Here is a 17,122-nt window from a genome sequence, read left to right on the forward strand (position 1 = left end):
GAATTCAATAATTAATATTATACACATTTTATTATTTTTAATGAATTTACTTTCCACCATATTGCCCTATAAATCCCACAACCTGCTACGGCACTAAAGATAACAAACTATTACATTAAATCTAAAAACTACCATCAATTTACAAACTATATTAAAAAACGAACAATATTTAAACAAACATGTTAAAACATATACCTATTCTATATATTAAAATACACAAAAATAATAAAAAATCGATATTAACAACAATATTTTTAACATTGCTATTACTTACCTTTAAATCTATATTCTTGTCCACGATATTCTTGCTCACGATATTTCTGTTTTGCGATATTTCAAAATCGATAATTGTGTCAGTCGATATTATTGACTCGATGTTTTTTCTGAACACCCTATTTAAATGCTGAATGTCTTTGACTGAAGAGGTTTTCAAGTAGAGTTCGGTGTCATCAGCATTAAATTGATAGGCAATTCCGCTTGCTTCAGGATCATTGCAAGGGGTTTTATATAGAGGTTGAATAGGGCAGGAGACAGGATTGGCCCTTGAGGGACTCCTTGGGAGGCTGGCGTTGCATTTGAGGTAGAGTTGTTTAGTTTGATTAGCTGTGAGTGTTGTTTCAGGAAAAAAGTGAACCACCGAAGAACTATTCCATTGGTGTCACCCTGTAAGAGGGTGTTTGGTAGGATGTCATGGTTGACAGCATTAAAGGCAGCCGAGAGTTCTTGGAGGACTAGGAGGCAGGCCTGTCCATCATCCAGAGGTCTGTGTATGTTGTCTATAATTTTCAGCATTGCATTCTCAGTACTGCAGCCTCTCCTGAACACAGTTGTGCAGGTGAAGTGGGACACGTAGAGTTGCTACAACAATAATATGTATGAAAAACTGTTCTTGGTTTCCATGCTGCTACGAAGTTGTCTCCTAGCCATTGACCAGTGCGAATGGGAAACAACACAGTTTAGGAATGTTGACCCCCTACCATCCCAATAATGAACTGCAGTGAATATTTAGACCCTAATTGCAGTTGGGCCCGCAAATCAAGATCACTCGATTGCACATGGATCAGAATTCACTATTTACCACAGTCCCTGCAGTTTCCCTCTTGAGAATATCAGCAGGTCAGGTCTGCCTGAAATTAAATGTAGTATTCCCTTCTAAATCTGGAATTTGGTGCTTAAATTAAGTAATTTTGAATGAAATTCTTTATTTTCCTGAGAAAACTACCCATAGTGTTGATGTTTACTGTGATCAGTAAATACCTTCTCTTTTTCCAGCCTCCTTTGAATCGGGGCCGAAAGCTCATATTCAGGGTTTTTTTCTGACCTGATTTCTTATGGCCTGGGAATGCCTTACTCCTAAATTTACACGGTTAAGTCCAACTTTATGAATATGGCCCTCAGAGATCTAGGGATGGCAATCTGCTACTTTCTGTGGTATAATGCATGCTCATAATGTGCTGTGAATGAATTAGTAGCTCTTTTGTTAATTTAGAAAATGAATTATAATGATTTAAATTCTAAAACATCCCATAAAACCTACGTTTTATATTACTCAAACAATATAAGTCGCTAGAAGACTATGATTTTTCTGAATCTACTGTATTTCCCTCCAGCCACAGATGGATCCTTGGTTTCAGTTTTAATACTGTTTTTTTCTGTTTACTTGCAGAAACGTTATCGGTTGTTGCCATGGAATTGGATCTCCGAGACTTCCTTAGTGTTTGTCCAGATGATGGGAATGTAGCATTTTTCCTTCCCTATGCAATGCACCATAGTGCAGAAAGATTGGGTACTTAGGATATCAGCAAGGAAACAAATACATCAAAGCACAACACCTGAACATAAGCTAAACGGCATGCAGCAGCTGGCCCTTCAGTGCTGAACCATGCTGTGAATTGCAGGGCCAAATGTAGCTTTGGCTGGGACCAATCAGTGTGCTGGGTTTGCATAGCATCTCAGGTCTGACCTGGTGTGTTCTTTGCAGTATGCCAGTTGTATCAATCCAGCACAGCACACAGACAGGTGGATGGCTTTCATTAATTCTGCCTCATGAAAATACACGAATCAGAGTTTATTCTGAAGAAGATTACAACCAGCTGGCAATCTGAGGATGAAGGCTTGTTTGGAATTGCAGACATCCACATCTACGTCTCATTGTAAAGTGGTGGCGTTGCTCTTATCCATTAAATGGGATTGCTTTACCAGGTGAATGGCAAATTGCAAAAAGGATATACCTTTGGGAGGTCAGCGGCCCCTGAGGCCATTGTCTACACCATCCCTGCTGCCCCATGATGCTCATACTGCCATACTGGATGTCCAGCATAGACATTGCATTTTTGATTTTCTCCTTCAGAAAGCCGCCTATTTTATAACGAGCAGGATTTGCAACAATATACAGACAGACAAATGTCAGGCCCATTATTGATTATTTGAAGCATAAACATATTGGAAATAGAGTAAGAGAATGTGTTGATTGTTACTTACTCTATGTACTTGTCCCTTCGCAGTGTATACCACAACTTTCACTGAAACAAGCACAAATGCACCTAATAAGCTGTGCAGACTTTCGAATGCAGATCTGCCCAGTTGTATGGTATGAAATTTCTTCCAAGTATTATAACATCTCAAAAGTATAATAATTAAATACAGAAAAAAGTATTATTTGAAAACTATGTAAAGTATCAATGCAAATACTATTTCATATAAATACATGGTTGACTGAACTGCTTTAAACCTTGTTATCGTTTTTTACACATTTTGTTGTGTTAATGTGATACACTAAAAATAAACAAAAAACAATCAAACAATTACATTTCATACGGATATTTTCATCAACAGCAAGAAAACAATATGAAAGGTTGATGGAAAGGTCATGGACAGAGAGGGAAAAGGAATTGGAGATTAAGGAAGAACAAGGGTTTGAATGGTTTAAGAATGAGAGAGCGGTTTATTTCTCAATATGTTTTTTTTCTTTCTCTATAACAGACCAAATCCAGAAATCATTTCCACATATGCCTCACTCTTATCCTGAAGCATATTTCCAATGTGTTTCTAATCAACAAGTATATCCTTGCTCCTAAGTTGTTCTTCCGTTTTAGTACATTTTCTACCATCACTTATATATTTGTCCATACGTTTTCTGCAATACTTTTAAAACATCTTCCTAAAAAATAAAGAGCAGCAAATGCATTACAATTGTTACCATACATTTGATTTATTGACATAAGACAAACAACAGGTGAAAAGGATAGAGAGTATTTTTTTTTAACAAATCCAAGACGTTATGTTTCGCCCAAGCATTTGGGTTCCAAATGACTTTGGAAATATGGTCAAGATTCTAAAACACTTCACCAAATATATGCACCTCCCATCTGTTTTCACAGTAACCTAACACATCCGTCCTGTCTGTGTCCGCGAAAGGCAGACACAATAGTAAATCAAGGATAAAGATTAATCTTGGAAGTGGACAAAAGATATTCATGTCTTATATTCCTCCAAATGTCTAAGCAAACACTGCTTCTTTCTCAGTTGTCTAGGTCTCCACTCTTTTCATCCACTTACTCCTCACTCTTGGCACAGTCCTCTCATAAATATTTCCATTCCATTTCCTTCACTGCCTCAGAACATTGAACAATTTGCTTTTATTTCACTCCTTGCCATCCTTCAATTCCATCACAACAGTCTAGAATTTTTCCAATATCCTCGGTTTTGTTTGAAATCTTTATTTCGGCTCAGACAGCCATACAAGAACATAATATATAAAACAATTCAACAGCAATAAAACATCAATTGTGTTCAATAAAAACATAACAGAGTCCAATCAATCCATATGATTAAAAAGAAAATAAATATTAAATCATTAAAAATCAGGTACATAATAAATATAAAAGAAGTTAAAAACAAGCAGCAAGAGAAAATACTCTAAATCCATCAGGTGGGCATCCTCTGCTGCCTAAGCCTCCACATAAACATCAGGAATCTTGATACAGCATAGATGACACATTGTCTTGTGTCGCTTCTTAATATTCTGGGTGCTGTCCCATAGTCCCTCAGCCCCAGGTAACGACAAGCTGGTAGAATCCACTTTTTCCTTAATTCCTGGTAAATTGGACAACAAAATAAGTGTTCTGTCGATTCTACAACTCAGGCGATCTAATAGGAGCGCGATTGCCTCTATCCCATGCAGCCATAAAGGAGCGAATGGGTACTGTCCCTAAGCAAAATTTTATGAATAAGGTCTTCGCAATGGGGGGGGGGTCAACCTTGTCCAAAATTGATTCTAGACTGTAATCATCTTTAAAGCCCAAGCATGACATAGTTGATGGTCCCACAGTTTTCCGCCCACAATGCAGCCCCCAATACCTGGGCCATATAAATCTCAAGAGCTAACGAGATTGGACGGACAAAGGAGCTACGCTGGGCACTCAGTATTCCTCCACAATACTGTTCAAGCTTGAGAATTTGCTTCTGGACTTGGAATGACCAATCAAAGTGATCTGAGAGAGTGATCCCTAAATAATGAAATGCCCGAAAATGTTCCAAGCTTTCACCATTAAGAGTTGGATTGGAACATGATATTGGGCAAGGGCACCATGTATTTGGTCTTACCGAGATTGATCTCTAGTCCCCGTTGTCTGTAGAAGACCCCAAAGCAGTCCAAGAACTTGCACACTCATGGGAGATATGGATAGCAGAAGAGTATCATCCGCATACAGTAGGGCTGGAATCTTATTACCAGCTAAGCATGGGACATCACCCTCGCGTTTCACTTGTTCAGCTATTAGATCGTTGATATAAAGGAGAAATTGCGCTGGAACCAACACACACCCTTGTGTCACTCCCCGATTAGCGAGTATCTGGTCAGTTAGCTCCCTCTGGGGCCCACATTTGACCTGAGCACAATGTTTCATATGTAATCTGATGATAACCTGGAGAAGATGGAGATTGCCCCACAACCCCAGTAACCCCCTCCATAGGGACTCTCTAGGGATGAAGTCAGAGGCAGATGTAAGATCCACAAATATAATAAAGTCTGCCATCCCTCAAAGAAACATACTTCCAATATAGTAAGTGCAGGTGAAAACCTGATCAATTGTTCTAACCCCGTCTCTAAAGCCAGCTTAGGTGGTAGTCAGGATATGAGTTGATCATCCACTCACTCAGCCTATTAAAAACGATACGTCGTGAACAGTTTTTGGGAACTGTAGATGTGACTGATTGGCCTATAGTTAGCAGGTGAATAACTACAGCCCTTCTTAAAAATTGGGACAATCTCAGCCCCAGATCAAGCAGAGGGCTGAGGCGCACCAGCCATTAGTGTGTTAAAACAACAGGACAAAATAAGGGCTTCATACATCCTTAAATAGCTTAAACAAGTCTCAAAGGCAGTTTATCCAGCCCTGGTGCCTTATTGGAGGCAATCAATTCCAGGGATTTAAGAACCTCTGGCCTGGGCTGAGCCTGGACCACAAGCTGGGCTGAATTAACGTATATTCCCTGGGCAGTTCCCAGACTACATCTCCAGAACATAGCTTGGAAAAATGCTCAACCCATGCATCTGCTGCAATATTAGTGTTGAGCGGTGGGTGGGTTCCCAAATCGTCACCATCGACTATACCCCCAAAAGTTATGATCATTCTTGGTTTTAATGGCATACAGCATTGTGGCCCATTTAATGCACTCCTTTTCTCTTTTTGTTTTCAACATGGTTGCTTTGTAGAGTAACCTCGCTGCCCGAATAGCATCACTGGACCCTGCTTTAATGCCCTTGACAATGCTTGCCTGGCATCCCTACATGATTTAGTGTACCATTTGGCCACCTTGTTTCTTTTCATGCTACCTTTCGACTCTTTAGTACGTAAATTCCTAAGGGAGTCAAACATGTAGTTATGAATTGCGCACAAGTTTATCAAAGAATCTGGGTGCTCACTTGTCACGTTTCCAGCAACCACAGCAACTAATCCAAAAACCACAACCTCTACCACTTTCACCAGGGTTGCTGATGACTCAGCAACCACACTCCACTTAAGCCTATGCCGGTTATTTCAGGGGACCAGCCTTTGATCTAACACCTCATTTTGGGCTCCTTGAAGGCAACCTCCCATGTCTAACAATGTTAAGTCCAGGCCATTATGATCACCATCATGCCTTGGAATTTCTGCCACATCTAGCAAATCTGCCACAACCTAACACCCAAAAGGATGTAATCGATAAGGCTTGTGCACTGGGGGTGATGATACGTATCACTCCCCTCCCTGTCTTATTTTGTTCTTCCATTACAAGTCCTAAGACCATTGTTAAGGGTGAACGCATTCAGCTGCAATACAGCTGCAGCCCACCTTTTCACAGGGGAGGGATTAATACCAGGAACCTCCCCCTGAGACCACCCCCCGGACACTATCCTCATCACTACCAAGATCCTCTTTGGAGTTAACAAGGGTTCAAATCTGCAGTTGAAATCACCAGCCACTATTTTAAAGACATCCTTATTTAAGCCTGTTAAATGACCATTAATTAAATCAATTGCTTGTATCGCCACACTACTGCCTCCTGGTCTACAATACACATCGTACAAATAGTATACCCCACCACCTAGGAATGATAGCGAGACACAACAGGTATTAGGACTGCCCACATCAATTTCCTTAAGCATACATTGCAAGGTAGTCTTTACCCAAATTGTTAATTCCCCCCGACGGCCTACGTTTCCCTGTGGTAGTAGCAGCCAAAAAAGGTCAACAAACCGAGCATGTAATTGCTGAACTAGCGCCACGTCTCCTGGGACAAGCAGATATCAAATCCATCCTCAGACCTGCCCCAATTGGGGCACGTAAGCTTGGAGGCTTGGACCAACTCATTCCAAGAAACAAACTTGGTAACATTAGGAAGAGGAACAATGATCAAGCAGTCCTGGCACTACCAGTGACAAGGGAGATTGGTCGAGGGTGTCCTTGGTGAAATTTGGTATTCAATTAATGGTTGGAATCACCTGAGGGCAGCATGGCTCAAGAAAGGACACCGATGATACATCTGAATGCCCAAAACTAATCTCACCCGGGGAAGAAACCAGCAGAGTACAAAGAGAAGAAGAATATGTTAGCAGAGGTGTCAAATGAGGGATATCTATAGGGCGAATTATCATAGTGGCTGGAACCATACAAGAACCCTCTCTCCTTGGCAATCAGTGTCCTCGAGGCTGGCAAGTGCTGCACACCTATTCCCAATCAAGAGCTGGCTCTGCGATTGTTGTTTGGACTCCACTCTAGGAGACCATGTGCGTCTTGTGGCCAGATGCCTAAAAAAAAGCTATAGGCAGGACCTTGACCGCTCCTGATTTAAATGGTCCAAACTTAGCCTGAAACAAAAGATCACCCACAACCGATGGATCCTGGAAATTGACAATAATACAATTGTCCTGGAACTCCCTCAGAAACGGTCCAAACCCCCCACCCTGTGTACAAAAATAATCTCTTCCTTCAAGTTGCGTGGTGAACCAACTTTACTACAAATCCAACGGACCATCTTATTTTTCAGTGTTAGGGTCAGATCAGTAGCCCCAAGTGTTAAGCATGAGACATTTGCTAAAACAAGCACATATGGGCAAGAGGGGATAGGGTTATCATTGGGAGTGGACTCAGAAAGTTGAGGCCCAGTTACAGAAGCTGGGCCACCGCCCTTAACTAAATGCCCATCATGCATTACTTTCTGTCCTAGGGCAGATGTTGGGTGAGAACCCTCACATTGTGTACTTGCGTGATGCCCTCCCTGTAGGTTCCTGGCATCTGGTCCAATGCCTGATCCAGAAGCATATGGAGGTTTTTGATCTCCACTCAATGGACATCGGCTTGGAAAGAGCCGATGTCCACTGTTCGGCCTTATTAATAAGGGAGCTCAAATGGTCCTCTTCGGCTGTCAAACGATCTTACAAAGGACGTAGTTTAAGATCTGTGCGTTCAGATAGCCTCCCACAAATACTCTCCCACAGGTCCCAGGGGTCTGTGTTAAGTTCTTGGGGACTGTGGATTACTTTAATTTACTGCGCTGGACATGTTTTGGGTAATTTACTTTAGTCTTGGACGGCCCTCTCCTGCGCTTTTGTGTCTGCCCATGTGTGGGGGACTATGAAGAAGAATGTGTCATTACTTGATCCATTAAGTCCCCCACCCCCTCCTTACACGGCACGTCTTCAAAGGTAGTAATTGTGCCAGAGGCACCCACTCCTTCAACAGGGTCTCCATTCCTGGTGGCGATAGCACAGGCATCTGCATCGCTCTCAGCAGTACCACGGATATCTACTGAGGCTTGAGGCTCAAATGTGGATGAATCACTCGACTCCTCAGCAGTGATGGAAAGCCTACGTTCTGTAAGCTGGATCTCTTTTGAGATGGCATCTACTGCACAAACTAAAAAACTGTTCTATAGTAGTTCGTGAGGATGATTAGGCAGGCAAAATAGCCCCATCTGTTTCTTTTTGTTTACTGAGTCGCTCGAGAGGGCTTGGAGAACTATACGAGGAGGAAAAATTAGAACAATAGGTTTGAGGTTCACTATACCCCGTAACACTCCTCTTTCGGGTGATGACGGCCCAGGCACTCTGTCTCCCGAGCATGTCCTGCGGGACGATTCCCAGCACTATAAACCCAATGTAATCAAGCCCTTCTCTCGGGGCCAGCACTGGTTTCTGGGACTGCAAGCCCCCTCCCATACACCTCGAGGCCCACACACAGCGGCAGTGAACAACGCAGCGTCCCATGCTGCGGGAGGATTCCAAGCGCTATAAGCGTGACGTAATCAAGCCCTTCCACACTGGAGACCGTCTGAGACTCGAGCTGCTGCACAAGATGCGAGCCTGGGAGGGAACCAGCTGCACTCTTGGTGGTGAGGGACACGGGGAGAGCGTAGAACTGGCACTTGTGACAGGAGAGGGTGGCAGATTCACTCCCACGCTTTGAGCCATCACACATTGTGGTGTTCTCAGGGTATGAAGAGGCAGGAACACGAAAGAAGGAAGATGCAGGTAAGGTTTATTCAACCTCAGCCACCAACAACCAACGTCATCTGACCAGTTATAGAATCACATTGGTCATCACACAAGTACGTTCTTAAAGAATGTATTGTGAAATTCTATACAGAGATTCTATGTGTTAATAGAGCAATCAGTTAATATCACACATCTTCCTCCTGAACAGTAAAAAACAGAAAGAAAAGACAAAATAAAGCATAGCAAATCATAGGAGGAAGATGTAAGAAAACAAGTACAAAGAAAATGTCATACATAATCTATCATATACACAGGGAGCCTGCGCAACCTTTGACTCCTTTCCCTAACAAAATTTTGAAAGTTAGCAGAACCAGAGGAAGAATACAGTGTACCAAACGATTTGGAATAAGAGTCAACAGCATCACTATGTGTATCAATTTGTGGAACATCAGGATTGACCACTACTATACAACTCCTATTCCATATTCTCCCATCTCCGATCTTGACAGCATTCTTGAAAATTTTAACTACAGGTCTAACATTGGTATACTTGGACCAAGGACGGCAACCAACAGGAGCTTTAATCTTTACAAGATCACCGACTTTTACCTCCTGCGATTGAGCACATTTCTTATCATCAAAGTACAATTTTCTGTTCAACTGTTTATCCAGTTCTCTCCTCCTCCAATCTCCTATCTGATTGTCAACAAAGCCTTTATTTACCCTCATCCAACCTGGACACAATTTTGAGTTGGGAATCCTACCTTTAAAAAGTTCAAAAGGAGATCTCCCAGTAGTCAAATGTGGAGACATACGATAAGCAGTAATCCTGTCCTGAAGAGCCTTTTTCCAACTCAAACCATTAGCTCTGGCTAACTGTATACTTTCTTTGAGGGTTTTATTGACTCTTTCTACTGCGCCATTAGTTTCTGGATGATAGAAAGCACTCTTCTTCTGAACAATGCCACAGTAATTTAAGAAACTTTTGAATTCATTTGAACAAAACTGAGTACCATTGTCAGAGAGGATACTGTTGGGAAAACTCTCCCTCTTAAAGATTTCCTCTAAGAATTTAATCACAGATCCCGTAGAAGTTTCCCTAACAGCACCTACCTCAATCCACCTGGAATACAAATCCAAAACAACAATTAAATAGGGAGTGTCGCTTACACCGTGTAGTGGACCAACAATGTCAATGGCAACCTCATCCCACGGATGGTTAGGTAACTTCCTGCAAACCATGGGCATTTGCTTAGTCTTCAAAATGTTGTCACTGGCACAACACTCAGGACACTCACGAACCAACCTCTCAATATCTATATCCATGCCAGGCCACCAAAATTGTAATCTAAGTAACTCTTTTGTTTTAACTATTCCAAGGTGACCATTGTGAGCAAGATTGAGTAATTTGTTCCTAATACCCTGCGGAGGAACTAATTTTGTGCCCCGAGCAAGCATACCATCAACATCTGAAAGTTCCTCAGAGACCAAGGCCCAAGGCTTCTGCAGACGCTTGTTGTTCATTAACATCTCCATCACTTTCTTAATAACTACATCCTTATCAATTTCAGCCTTCCAATCAACTTCACTTACAGCACCATCAGTAATCTCACACACGTTAATCATATCATCATCAAGACACTCCTCGTCCGCAATGCATTCATTAATGTTAACCAATCTAGAAAGACAATCAGCTGATTTATTGACAGCACCAGGAATGTAATCAACTTCAAAGTTAAATTCTTGAAGAGAGATGATCCACTTCCTAATCCTTGACGAAATGGAATCTAGACCCTTCTTTGAAAATACCTCTCTAAGAGGCTTATGGTCAGACAACACATTCACCCTTGTGCCCCAAATTAAATTCTTAAACTTCTTTAGCGCCCAAAATATGGCCAAAGTCTCCTTTTCTATAACCGAATAGTTGAGTTCTGACCCTCTAAGACATCTGGAGGCACAAGCAATAAAACGTTCCTTTCCATCTCTCTTTTAAAGTAAAATAGCGCCCAATCCCTTCTCACTTGCATCAGTCATGATGCAAGTACAATCACCCGGAACAAATGCTTGAAGAGATGGAGCTTTTCTCAACTCTTCCTTAATGGAAGCAAATTCCTTCATACAATCATCCGACCACTGAAAAACTACGCTTTTAGCGGTGAGTTTCCTCAAGTTTTGTGTCTTATCAGCATAGTCAGGAATGAATTTACTATAAAATTCAACCATCCCTAAAAAAGAAAGAAGCTCTTCTTTATTGACTGGCTCTGATATATTAACGATAGATTCAACTAATTCTTTCTTCGGAAAAACACCCTGTCCGTTAATCCTATGGCCGAGATAATTGACCTCTTCAACACCAAACTTACATTTCTCCTTTCTAAGAGATAAGCCAGCCTCTCTGAGTCGTTCTAACACAGCACACACCCGAAAGTTGTGTTCTTGCTTTGAGCAACCAAAGATCAACAGATAGTCTTGATAACACCTGAAAGTCCTCTAAGAATCCTTGACATAATCCGCTGAAAAACCGAAGCAGCAGAAATAAGACCAAATGGCATCCGACAAAACTTATAAGTCCCTATAGGAGTCACAAAAGCCGTAAGCTCCTGCAAGGATTCATCTAACTCAACCTGATGATAAGCTGATGCCAAATCAAGGGTAGTGAAATATTTTGCACCTACCAAGGTACCAACCATCTCATCAATATGTGGCAAAGGGAACCTGTCTACGATTACCTCCTTGTTCAAGGAGCGCAAGTCTATGCAGAGACGTAATTCTCCACTAGCCTTCTTAGCTACGACTATGGGAGCCAACCACTCTGTGGCTTCTACTGGTTCAATGACCCCCATGTCCACTAATCTTTCAATCTCTTTTTTAACACCAGCTTGTTCATTCAAAGGGATCCTCCTGACTTTCGCGACAACAGGGACAGCACCTTCCCTTAACCTGATGCGATGTTTATATCCCTTTAGACAACCAAGATTGTCTGTAAACACATCAGTAAATTGATTAGCAAACATAGAGGAAGAATCTTCCACTTCTTGAACCTGAACTTGTGGAGAAGCATTGAGATTCAGACGAACACCAAGTAAGCGTTGATGGGGCCACCCAAGAAGTGAATCCCCACGTGTTGTCACATACACTTTTCCAGCAATCATCCGTCCACACAGCTCAATGGTAGCTAAGAAACACCCTGACATCTTAATTGGTATACCTCCATAACCTAATGGAGCAAGATCACTTCTAACAAGCTTAACTTTGTTATGAAAGTGTTGCCGGAAAACATCTTCACCTATCATGGTCAAGTGGGAACAAGAATCAAACTTAAAATCAAGTGATGAACCTTCAATTTCCACTAAGTGAGAGGGATGTTGTGTTTTTTGTCTATTGACCTGAAAGGTAACAACTTTCACCTGTGGTTGATTTTTTGTTGTTGGAAGATCACCTCTCTTCACTCTACTTTTACAACATTTTGCAAAATGGCCTTTCCGACCACAGGTGTTGCACACAACACGTAACGCACGACAAAATGAAGCATTTGCAAGATGACCTAATTGCCCACACCTAAAACATGTAGGTTTCTTATCAAACACAGACATCCCTTTCGAAGCAGACACAGAAGCATTTTTTTCCCTTATCATTTAAGTTTTTGTCTTGGATCTGGCATACAACTTCTTCTACATTTGTACTAGTTGTGGTAGGTTTGCTTTTTCTCACTACTTAGTTCATCCACACATTTCATCATGTGTTCTACTTGCTTTGCAATAGTTATTACTTCCTCTAGAGGAGGTTCATCCTTTAGCCATAGTTCTTTTCTAATGTTGTCATGAGCACACTTCAAAACAAATTGGTCTCTGATTCTCTCTACCGCAGGACCAAACTTTCAAGAGGAAGCCAGTTTCCTTAGGGCTGAGACAAATTCCTCAACTGATTCATCCTTCTTCTGTTCACGAAGACCAAAGTGATACCTCTCCATTATTGTGCTCAAACGTGGAAGGTAGTGACGATCTAGTTGTAAAATACATATCTCATACTCATTGAGATTCCTTTGTTCAGCTGCACTGAGTTCGGGTAGATGCTCTAGAACTTCCTGCCCTTCTCCCCCAAGACAGTGTAACAATAAAGAATGTTTACGTTCAGCACTTAAATTTGTGCCACAAACTCTTGCGTAATTTACAAATATTTTTTTCCACTTCTGCCATTTTACATTGGGCTCCCCTGGACTAGTCAGAAAGAAAGCCGGTTGCGTTACATTCTGCATTTTGTAATGAAGTTAAACTACAAAAAAAAATAAAAAATTAATTAATAAACAAAATAGTGGTAAAAAAACCTACTTAAAGGGTTATCAACAACAATTTTATATGCACAAGGAAATAAAAGAGTATTTACTTATGCTTAAAATAAACTGTAATTCACATACGAATACACTCAAATTATTGTAAATAAAACATAAAAATGAATAACCTACAAACATGCAGTAAAATCTTTAGAAGGCAGACTTAATTCTTTCCTAAGTAAAAGATGTGCTACTTATCAAACACCTGCAATAAATCATGCACAAGCATGAGACCAAAACCTTTCAAAGTAACCCGATACTCCTTTTTGTTTTTTAAACGTGTGCCAGTCACCGAATTTGCTGGCAAAACACAAAAAACGCACTAATAATATAGCTGTATATAGTGCACAAAGTAAGAAAACAAATTATCCATAGGCAAGTAGTAGTTACTGTACTTCAATACTTCTTATCGTTGAAGGTGTGGCAGTCACCGAGTTCTCTGGCTAAAAAAAAACTGCACTATTAACCTACATGGAAGTAGAGCACAACGTGACAAGAAAATAACCATGAGCAAAGACCCTTTAAATACTTGCGTACGGATCACGATAAATAATACAGTCTTGTATCCTGATGGCAGTACAGTCTCTGGTATCCTGATGAGAGAAATGGCCGCTCGCTAACTTACAGAAAAGCACAGCACATTACGCCGTACTTTTAATTTAACAGCATTAAATACTGCCCAACCAACTAAAATGGATGCCTTTCGTGACGTGAAATACAGATTGATTGCCCCAATCTGTCAAAATGGATGTGGTGCGTGACGACGCACGGGCACGTCCTATCACAGCTCCTCTGCAGGCTTCTCCAATTACGTCAGTCAGAGGCTGGAGCGCATGAAAGTCTCGGCCGAAGAGGCCTAACTTTTCTTTCTTAAATTTTGAACATTGGAACACAAATGCGTTTCACTACTCAGCCCACCCTCTATCCTCCTCACCATTCAAATCTGCTCAAGACTCGGGACGACTTCTACTCCGAGAAGCAGATACTTTAATCAGCCGCTGGAGAAGAAGATTCTTCTTGTTTAAATAAGATACAGCCGCTGGAGGAGAAATACACAAAGAGGAATGGCAGCGCCATCTGGTGTTGAGGTGAATCAACTCCCTCGCTCGTCGCCAAGAAATATGTGGTGTTCTCAGGGAATGAAGAGGCAGGAACACGAAAGAAGGAAGATGCAGGTAAGGTTATTTCAGCCTCAGCCACCAACAACCAACATCAACTGACCAGTTATAGAATCACATTGGTCATCACACAAGAACTTTCTTAAAGAATGTATTGTGAAATTCTATACAGAGATTCTACGTGTTAATAGAGCAATCAGTTAATATCGCACACATCTGAGGGGCTTAGGCAGACATTAAGAACCACAGCTTTCCCCACCCGCATTGCCAGTATCCTGCACAGAATTGTACTGGTCGGAAGAGCAAGTGATAATTAATCACTGCTGTATCTAAGGAAGTCTGTCCTATTTGCGGGCCCAGGAAGGGTATGGCGGTCTCCGCCCACTTAAATTGGTACTAGACACGTAACTGGGAAGGGTGATCTGGGGGGACGGTGAGACTCAAAATCTTGAACTTCTGTAGGTTGACATTCAATCAGACAAAATCCCAGAATCACTGAAGCTCGTTTATTAGCGCAGGCATGGTAGCGGCTCCTCCATTCGGGCGTGGGGGCGTCACCCCACTGCTTTCTCGCAGTGCGAAAAGCAGAAACATAAAATGGTAAAATTACTATTTTATGTTTCTGCTTCTCGCACTGCGAGAAAGCAGAAATGCCTGGTTGGGGGCAGGGGGGTGGGTGGTCCTGCACGAGGGCAGTGGGGGTTGTTGTGGGTACTTATTGTTTGGTAAAGCAGTCATGCGCACTCTACATTTTCTCTATGTAGTCACAGCCTACATAGAGAAAATGGCCTCCCAACAGGCGCCCGGCTGGGGCGCTGTCCACTGCACCGCACTAATCACAACGCTGCCATTGCAGCGTTGTGATTGGCTTAGGGAAGAGGAGGGAGGCTGCCTAGGTAAAACGCAGCCAGGAGCAGCAGGAGCTGAGGTGAAAGGTGCGTGATCCGGAGGAAGGTTAGTTTTTTAAAAACATTTTTAATTGCTGTCACCCCGCGCGACCCCTCCCGTCTTGCCGGCCGCAACTGTGAAGGGGTCTGTGAGTTCCACAAGTACGTCATCAGAGAATAGGCTGATGGTTTGCAAATCGTCCCCAAAATGTACCCCTGATATAAGAGGATCATTTCTGACATGTTTGACCAGAACTTACTTTGTAAACAAAAAAAGTGCCAAAGCTCTCCTCAGAAGGCCACTACAGCTTCCACCACACATTGCCCTGCTATGCTGCCAAAGATAGTAACAACACAACTACATACCCTCCCACTTCTACAAGTGTGACAATTCGGACTATTTGAGGCCCCCAAAGCGATAAGAATGGCTTGGGCGGCAGGTAACAGTCATTTTTTGATGAATATATGTCCAGTGTTTGTAAATCGCAAACAATTACCCGAAGGTGTCAAGGCGCTGGGGGACGTCGGGAAGATTAAGCGAGCTATTGCCCAGAGTCACATGGTGCTGGGCTGATCTGCCGCCGGCACCGGGGATCGAACCGTGAGCCCCCAGGTTCCAGAGTCAGTCACCCTGGCCGCTGCGCTACACCTCTTCCACTATAGCATTATTAATTAACTGTTATTGTGGTCTTGTCCAATTACCTAGACAGCGCCACCTTGTGGCAGGCTTTCCCAAGCGCCGGTGCTGACAATCAAGTGCCGGTGCAAGCACCAGAAACCACCAGCTCAAATTAAGCACTAGTGTTCCATATGAACAGCATACAGGAATGACATTATTGGACACCCCTGCTGCATTCTTCTCTGAATGGGAAAGGAGTCAGGGAAGAATCCATTCATTTGCAACGTAGTTCTAAGGGAGCTGTATCAACACAGGATCCTGACAAACGCCTTTTAAGCGTCTATAGCGAGTTACATTGCCTCCCACTGGGACCTCCGTGCCTTCTCAATAAGATGAAGTATCCATTTGGTGTTATCCCCACAGATTATATTCAGAAAGAAGTCCAACTGATCTGGGTCTTTCAGAAGAGCCATCTAGGGATTCAATCTAACTTCAAATTTGCTAGTAAAGAGTTTAGCATCTAAGGATCAGCAGGATGGGTTTATATGAACTACAGAGCTGTTTATTCTTCCCTGATTTGGGGATGTGTGTAGGCCTCCCACATAGATTATGTTGACGTCCCTTGTCCACGAAAGAGTTGAAAATCTGAGTGAGAATGGGAGGTACAGTCTGACAACAAATCTTATAATAGGGGTGTAAAGCAGCCTGTGCCAAGGGAATTAAGAGAATTCAGCCTTGCCATGGCAGAAATTTCTTTGTCAAGTCTGGTAACTTTCTTGAGGTTTTCAGCTTGGCTCTGGGTTAGTTTGATTTCCCGAGTTTTCTTTAAATATGTGGCTATGCATTGGCCATTCAAATTTTGGAATGCATATAGAGAGCAATAAGTCCCTGAAAGTTGTTGCAATATGTTTATCACCAGATGTCTCCAACCACTCTGAGTTCAGAATGGTGTGCACTCTGTTATTTACTTTAGAACGCAATTTGTGTGCGAGCATCTTGCCACACTTGCCCCCCACAGAGAATTTGTGTTTCAGATGGAAAAGCGTAAATTCAGCCCTGTCTAAGTCCAGTGACTTAATCTGTGTCTGTGCTGCATCTAGTTTACGTCGTATTCTTGCGGCCCCAGTTTATAGATGGCTTCTACTTGTCACTTGCCTCTCTAGCTCCTCTCGTTTCTCTATTCTTATCCAG

The 17,122-nt window shown here is 42.2% G+C and overlaps 1 protein-coding gene across 1 annotated transcript in view; it reads left to right on the forward strand.

Moving 5' to 3' along the window:
• HPS3 (HPS3 biogenesis of lysosomal organelles complex 2 subunit 1) overlaps positions 1 to 2,730 on the forward strand; it is a 472,707-nt gene extending 469,977 nt beyond the window's left edge. Inside the window, exon 17 of the mRNA XM_085635071.1 lies at positions 1,667 to 2,730. Coding sequence (XP_085491197.1) covers positions 1,667 to 1,794 — 128 coding nt within the window. The 3' untranslated portion in view covers positions 1,795 to 2,730. The remainder of the gene's footprint in view (positions 1 to 1,666) is intronic.
• The last annotated feature ends 14,392 nt before the right edge of the window (positions 2,731 to 17,122 follow it).

Source organism: Triturus cristatus, chromosome 11 (assembly GCF_964204655.1).
Source record: "Triturus cristatus chromosome 11, aTriCri1.1, whole genome shotgun sequence".
Classification (NCBI taxonomy): Eukaryota; Metazoa; Chordata; class Amphibia; order Caudata; family Salamandridae; genus Triturus; species Triturus cristatus.